Source organism: Gobio gobio (genome assembly GCF_949357685.1).
Source record: "Gobio gobio genome assembly, chromosome: 3".
NCBI classification, from domain to species: Eukaryota; Metazoa; Chordata; class Actinopteri; order Cypriniformes; family Gobionidae; genus Gobio; species Gobio gobio.
In genome coordinates, this window is record NC_137099.1 from 54,925,633 (window position 1) to 54,933,910 (window position 8,278).

Genomic DNA, 8,278 nt, shown 5'->3' on the forward strand with positions numbered 1-8,278 from the left:
ATACAATTACTATATAAATATAACTACATAATTACATACAAATTGTATGCATGCATGTGTATATATATATATATAATATATATATATATATATATATATATATATATATATATATATATATATATATATATATATATATATACATGCATGCATACAATTTGTATGTAATTATGTAGTTATATTTATATAGTAATTGTTAATTTATACATATATAACAACATAGAATATATATATATATATATATATATATATATATATATATATATATATATATATATATATAAAGAACATAGCATGCAATGTCCATCAAAACTGCATTGTTATATATCCTACAATTGCTATAATATAACATTGTACTGTATAACTTGGACCATGAGATGGTCATACCGCCCACCTCTAAACTCTACCACTATTTGTTTCCCTCTTCACTGTATTTTTCTCTTCTGTTGACCATGTACTGTCCTTAGCTCTGTTAATCAGCCTGCTGTGTAAATGTAGAGTGAGAGATCAGAGATTGTAGGTGATTTGTGTAAGTTTAGATTTGATAGTTTAGTCAACGTTTGTCCTGTAAGCTCCTGGCTACATTTGAAATAGTTTCTAATAGTCATCTGTTCTGTAGAAAAGTTACTTGCACCCTCGTGTCCCTACTCTTCTTTACTTGATTGTTTGTCTGCTTTTGTATGTCCGTGTTCGATCAGGCGGACACCAGGACAACTACAAGGCGATGTGGTTCGAGAGATGCGTCGACCCCGCGACGGGAGAGCCCACAAACATCTACAGAGGGGGATATTGGGAGGCCAAGGAACAGGGCAGCTGGGACTCCTGCCCGGATATCTTCTGATCCGAATCACGCACATGCCCCACAACACCCTCACTTTCCCTGTTTCCCAGAAAAACAAACGAAAGCTCAGTCAGCTGCCCCCTTCTCTTTTCCGTATTGTAGTACATCAAGACACACTTTCGCCAGCCGTGCTCTACTCAGTGGACAATAAGGGACAGCGAATTGGTTCGGGAACGCTCTCCCACCACCGCCCCACTGTGTGTCGCTCTCGATTCCTCATGTTCACGGGATTATTAAAGCATAGGGTTCATGGTTCAGTAAACATTAGCATTAGGAAAACACATCCCTTTCCCGCTCCACACGTCTTCATCAGGCTGTGGACGTCACCTTCTTAAACATCCCGGGGATATGGAGGCCTGTTTGCGTGCGTGTGTGTGTGTGAATTAGCGAATGTGTGAGTTTAGAGAAGCGCCTTTAGTGCTCTTTGTTTGTGTGAGAGACGTAGTTTAAGAGCTCGCCTTGGTTTGTGGATTTTAAAGAAATAGTTTGCGTAAATATGAAAGATCTGCCGTTGCTTACTCGCAGCCTCGATTGCTTCGCACAACATGCAGCTCTTTTGTCACACGATAAAAGTATCATGAATGCGATTTGTGACGCTATATATTCCAAGCCTTCTGAAGCTATACGATGTGAGGAATTACGGCGCAAGAACCAGTGGCGTTCAGTCATTTTTTTAAAGAAGACTTATCACTGGATATCGACGTAAATTTCAGTGTCTTCCTCACAGTAAGATAGCGTAATACTGATATAATGAAATATAAGTCTTTTATGGTGCTTTTGAGTTGTCATTTCGACAGCCTACGTTCTACAGAAAGTCAACAACATGGGTTTTTGAACAACCCGAGGGCGAGTAGATAATGGCAACTTTCATCATTTCTGCACTTTGAAACCAATCACACTTGGATTGTCCTCATTAGAAGCTGAGAGGACCGTGTCAGCGTCGTCCTGATGTCCGTACTAACACTGCTAAAATCACTTAAACTGACAGAGTGTGTTTCTAACCTCCAGGACAGCATCTGTTGATCCTCACAAGGGACTGTGCTGGCCTTTCAGGAGAGCCACGGAAAAGAATGTGTCAATAAAAACACAGTCCACAAACTGAGGCGCTCAAATGCGCGTGAACGTGTGTGAGTGTATTCAAATGGGCATGTGAGGTCAAGGGAGAACTCTCAAACTACTCTGTGTGTGTGTGTGTGTGTATGTGCGTGCGTGATCATGAGTAACGTATTTGGGGTTTGTTGTATATTCCAGTGAAACAAAAAAGAAAAAATCGCATTTTATTTTCAAGTGTACTTAAACACATGCGTGGGGGAAAACAGCAAGGATACTGCATTGCAGATATTTGTGTATATATATCAAATAATGAAGTAAAATATTCATACTAATAATACCAATTCTTCTAATGCTGACACTGACAGCTAGAGTTATAATTATGATGGTAATTTTGATGTAGTTTGAGGGTTCAACACAATTATTTTGACTTTTTATCTTTTGTTTTTTGTTGATGTGGGAAGCGTCGACTCGTCTGTTTTCTCCCATACTAAAGACGATGCGTTTGCTCACTGTCCTTGAATGAAATTTTATATACATGTATCCCTTCATCATCATCCTGTTCCGTTAAAACGGCAGTTTCACGGTTCATTTCGCAGTCTTCCTGCCGTTACAGATTCTATTTTCTTTGTTTGCAGTCTCTTTTTATTTGTACAACTGTCGTCATTTGATTTCTTTTCTTTGGCTGTCATTCCTGAAGTTTTCGTTCTTCATTGTCCTGTTCGTGTTGTCCCTCTCTTGGCCTCCGATCATTGTGTGACGGCACAGAATTGCTCTTGACTGTCGTCGTGGTGCAGATGATGCTGATAATAAAAGCTGGTTTGAAAATGAACCGGTCAAACACACAACGGTCTCTCACGCCTGTCATTATGAAGCGCCACATTTTACATATTTCGCATATTTTTCTTAGAAGTCATGAATGGTGGATAGTAAGTTTCGGTTTCCTGCCTTGTGCTCTGTTGGACCGCCACCCATTTTACAGGAAAACACATATGTTTTCCTCCTCAAGATAGGCAGCTGAAGTTGTCGGCTTGTGCCGTGGAATTTTTTCTTTTCTTTAAAGTATTTCATTGGATAAATATTGGTAGACATTCATCAGTTTTTTTCTTTTCTTTTCCATACTTGAAAAATGTGTACAATAAGAAGTATAATTATTTAAATCAGTTAATTTTCAAGGACCAGTGTCGTACCAGTGGAAAACTGCCCATATTCTCTATAAAATGAGTTTTAATTGAGAGTGTCTGGAAAAGTCTTTGAAGTTCATTGGTCAAAGTGTGTTGAACGGCTGTAGTTTCTTTATTTTTAACTCTGAAACTCCTCATATTAGTGTAAAATACATGTATAATCTGTTCATATGAATGATTCTCTTGCACATTTACAGTTAAAACTGACAGATTTCTTTGTTTTGTCTGACTGCTGACAGTTTACAACATTTAACTCGATGCACACAAGTTATAATATTAGTAATACGTATGTTTTGAATTGATTTGAACGTAATTTTTATCATCTTAAGAACACATTTTTACATTACTTTAAATACAATATTTTTTTTGTCAGTTTTATTATTTAAATGTGTTTAGTTTGATTAATTTTAGTATTTTTAAACAAACTAAAATTGCTATAGAAATGTTGCCTCTGCAATTAACTGTTTTTTTAATATGAAATATATATATATTATATATTCAGAGGCATTTGTCATAGCTAATGCCAATTTTTCCTGAGCGATATGATTAACGTAAATGTGTTTTATTTGTGCAGTAACACTGACACAAGATCTGTTCTTATTGCCTGTAGTAAAGAGTAGCCTATAGTGCAAATGTACATTTAAAAAAAGCTAAATTACTTTTTTCCAAGATCCCTCGCGCTGCACTAAACAAAACGCAGTGGGGTCATGTGACCTATAGCATACTAATATTATTCCACATACTGTTTTCCACAAAACTAGTACACTTTTTTTTTTTTTTTTTTTTTTTAACAAAACTAGTACACGTTAAGTTTCTATTTCCCAGCTGTGACGTTTTCAAAGGGGGCATGTCTTGAAGAAATCCTTTTAAAATGACCTGCAGCACCTCACCTCCTCGCCACCTCTGTCTGAACCAGAGCACTGCAACACAACTGGAGGATCAGTCTTCACCACACAAGGTACAACTTCAGATATTTGTGTTGTCCATAAAGAATATTTAAGTATTTATAATGCTTGTGATGCTTACACATCTGCTTCTCTTCCACGTTGGATATACTTTGAGAAGCAGATAGTATATCACCTCTGCATCTGCAGAAAAATAAACCTTTACGCATACTTTTGACTTTTCACATTCTCTGCTCTAGTTATCAATAAATTTAACGTTAAAATTAAAAAAGATTAAATTAAATAAAGAACTTCATGATAGAGAATGATGTTTTCAACAACGTCTACATTTTAATGATGCAAATTAAACAAAAAAAATTGTATTGTACTGTAGAAAATAATTTACTATGGTTTTGTATAGTGCATTGTATTAAATAAGAGTCTACATGGAGTATTTTAATATTTTTTACTTGTAAAATTCACATGTTAAGGATGTTACTAGCCTACTAATTACAATAGTGTAATTAGATTACTGTACTAATTACTCTCTTAAAAGTATTGTATTAATAATTACTTCCTCAATCCCATATCAACCTCAACAGTTGAACAATAGTAGGATAGACAGGAAACGGCTCTTTCAAAGAAAACGTGATGTTGCAATTAACACGGTTACATTTTTGTTAAATCCACTATTGTTTTATATATAATTGTTCTATACAGTTTTCAATGCAATTACACCAGAAGTTACCTACCTAATTAGCCTAAATCACAGAACATTTGGAGAAGTACTTACTTTTTCAAGGGAAAATATTAAATTACAGCAAAATGACGTAATGCATTACACCCAATGGTCATAGCATGACCACTGAAATTAAATTGAAAGTGGTGGAAGATAAAAAATTGTGGGGGACTTCAAGTAGGTGAAATTAATCAAGAAAGAAATTCATACAGGTTTGGAACAACATGAGAAACGAGAGAAGCCTACATTTCTTTAGTGAACTATCCCTTTAAGCACAGATTTTTTATTTTTTACTTTTTATTACTGGCTCCTTGTATGTTTTATTATTAGTTTAACTAGTTAAATATTTCATCATTGGCTCTTTCTCTCACACAGTCGTCCATCATGGTGCGCACCCTGAATGAACTGTTCCAGCTGAGTGACTCCGGCTTCGGGCAGCCGCATCCGCCGAGACATGGCCTGAACCTGTTGTACTGGTTTGCTCATGACTACATAGACTTCAACTACAATGGTGAAATCGTCCCCAAGTTCAGCCCTCAGAATGGAGACTTTGGCTTTCGCCTGTACCAAAACAGAATTGAAGATGAGGATGATCACATTGTGCCCATTCAAAATCTCCCATACTATGAGGTGGGCAACCTGAACTATCGAGGAGCAGACAAGCTCCCAAATTATGTCAGGGCCAATTACAGCCGCAATATTCTTGGCAGTAACAAGGATCGCATTATTGTGCGCCTGGACGCCAATGGCAAAGTCAACCGGGTGTATGTGACTGAACACAGCGACCTGATACGATTCGACAGCAGCAAAACCTTCCGAGTGAGTCAGGGCCTCCTCCAGATCATCAAGAACAAGAGTCGAGATCAGTATCTGTCCCAACTCTCCAACACTCCAGAAAATCATACCATATTACAGAGTCATTATCAGACGCCGTCTAACGACTCCTGGTGTGCCATTCTTTAAATATAAAGAGCTGCTTGCCATTAAACTACTCTCATTTTATTTGTGACTATTATCTATTTATATAATCTTTTACCTTGAACTGATTAAAATATTCAGTTCGAAATCTTTTATGAATCTTTCGAGTGAGTGAATCGGATCACGCCAGCAAACGAGGCCGGCTGTTAGCCTACATGATCCTGCTGTTTTGAAATGTCAGTTGTGTGAAGACGGGGTGGCATTAAATGTATTAAACGTGATTGTAAATGAATCTCGAGACATTTTTAAATTTTAAGCTTATGAAAGTTGATTAGAAAGCATTTACATGACTTTAACCAGCTAAGTTTCGAGCACTCCGAAGATTCATTTTGCGAAGCAATTGGTTCAGTTGACTCAAAGTTTCAAAAAGCTATTTCTCACTGTTATGTTGTGTCTCCTGTTATAGCTAATCACAAATTCTGATTCATTTGCTGATTTCCTTTCATTCTTATTAAACATGATTTCTCTGGCTTTGTTTGAAATAAAATGGCTTTGCAAACTCGTACTTCGAACTGTTCTTTTTTTGTTTGTGTAAATGCATTTCGGTATGTATAGCCTAATATCAGATGCCCTTGAAAACAGCTAGAGGTAGAGTGGGGTAAGATGAGCCAGTGGGTAAGCTGACTCACCCTCTTTATCCTGGCAACTGTACACTTTTATTGTCATGTGACCGTATATTTTGGAACCACCCATCATTTCTGCCAGACTGTGAAAAGGAGAAACACATGGGATGAGTGGAAAGCACAGATTTACTTTAAAAACTGTGTTTGTATCTTGTAAAAGTACAATATTAGCATAACAGATTTAATGCTGATACATCAAAGCATATTTGTCCAGGTCTTAAAAAAAATTAAATATGATCCATATTGGTGATTTAGCAATGTATAAAACCATGCAAAGCATATAGCTAAATATTAGCCTGAATTGGAAAGCTAGCTAGTTTTGTTCAAAATGTCAGCTATGGGCAAAGTGAGCCAAATGCTGTGCGGTAAATTGAGCCATCGATTTAATTTAAGTTAAATCTCTATAAACTGGTATAATTTCAATGTAATGAAACTGGTTTAGTTTATCATTTTTTAAAATAATTTTTCTGATAGGAACAATGCACATGTACACCAAATCCTTCTCTGATATGAATCATAAGATGCTTAATCATATATATATATATATATATATATATATATATATATATATATATATATATATATATATATATATATATATATATATATATATATATATATATACACTCACCTAAAGGATTATTAGGAACACCATACTAATACTGTGTTTGACCCCCTTTCGCCTTCCGAACTGCCTTAATTCTACGTGGCATAGATTCATCAAGGACACGAAGCTCCCGTTCCACCACATCCCAAAGATGCTCTATTGGGTTGAGATCTGGTGACTGTGGGGGCCATTTTAGTTCAGTGAACTCATTGTCCTGTTCAAGAAACCAATTTGAAATGATTCAAGCTTTGTGACATGGTGCATTATCCTGCTGGAAGTAGCCATCAGAGGATGGTACATGGTGGTCATAAAGGGATGGACATGGTCAGAAACAATGCTCAGGTAGGCCGTGGCATTTAAACGATGCCCAGATAGCACTAAGGGGCCTAAAGTGTGCCAAGAAAACATCCCCCACACCATTACACCACCACCACCAGCCTGCACAGTGGTAACAAGGCATGATGGATCCATGTTCTCATTCTCTTTACGCCAAATTCTGACTCTACCATCTGAATGTCTCAACAGAAATCGAGACTCATCAGACCAGGCAACATTTTTCCAGTCTTCAACTGTCCAATTTTGGTGAGCTTGTACAAATTGTAGCCTCTTTTTCCTATTTGTAGTGGAGATGAGTGGTACCCGGTGGGGTCTTCTGCTGTTGTAGCCCATCCGCCTCAAGGTTGTGCGTGTTGTGGCTTCATAAATGCTTTGCTGCATACCTCGGTTGTAACGAGTGGTTATTTCAGTCAATGTTGCTCTTCTATCAGCTTGAATCAGTCGGCCCATTCTCCTCTGACCTCTAGCATCAACAAGGCATTTTCGCCCACAGGACTGCCGCATACTGGATGTTTTTCCCTTTTCACACCATTCTTTGTAAACCCTGGAAATGGTTTTGCGTGAAAATCCCAGTAACTGAGCAGATTGTGAAATACTCAGACCGGCCCGTCTGGCACCAACAACCATGCCACGCTCAAAATTGCTTAAATTACCTTTCTTTCCCATTCTGACATTCAGTTTGGAGTTCAGGAGATTGTCTTGACCAGGACCACACCCCTAAATGCATTGAAGCAACTGCCATGTGATTGGTTGATTAGATAATTGCATTAATGAGAAATTGAACAGGTGTTCCTAATAATCCTTTAGGTGAGTGTGTGTATATATATATATATATATATATATATATATATACATTTATATCATGGCCTAACATGTTCGACATTGCAGAAAAACCACCAAGCCAAGAAACTTTGACATTAGTTTCAGTGACATTTATTCAGTTTTTATTTAATTTTACTTGCCAAACTCTCTGTTTAGTCTGTTTTTTGGAAGTTCACAACTTTGGTGTTCATATTGTTTCAGAAATGCAAACAAT

At 37.0% G+C, this 8,278-nt stretch overlaps 2 protein-coding genes across 26 annotated transcripts in view; both read left to right on the forward strand.

Moving 5' to 3' along the window:
- Positions 1-3,134, forward strand: part of osbp (oxysterol binding protein) — a 35,928-nt gene extending 32,794 nt beyond the window's left edge. For 17 of the 25 annotated variants that reach the window (XM_079812781.1, XM_079812762.1, XM_079812760.1 and 14 more), the window contains one exon: positions 699-3,121. In XM_079812781.1, coding sequence (XP_079668907.1) covers positions 699-841 — 143 coding nt within the window. In that variant the 3' untranslated portion in view covers positions 842-3,121. Of the gene's footprint in view, positions 1-698 lie in introns of all 25 variants that reach the window. The other 8 variants (XM_079812780.1, XM_079812763.1, XM_079812764.1 and 5 more) reach the window with 2 other exon arrangements.
- An 812-nt stretch (positions 3,135-3,946) lies between these two features.
- Positions 3,947-6,179, forward strand: LOC307124195 (uncharacterized protein; the record flags this gene model as incomplete). The annotated part of the gene is made up of 2 exons (XM_079813242.1): positions 3,947-4,033; positions 5,074-6,179. The coding sequence occupies 2 exons, from the start codon at positions 3,947-3,949 to the stop codon at positions 5,659-5,661; spliced, it is 675 nt and encodes a 224-aa protein (XP_079669368.1). The 3' UTR covers positions 5,662-6,179.
- Positions 6,180-8,278: the final 2,099 nt, after the last annotated feature.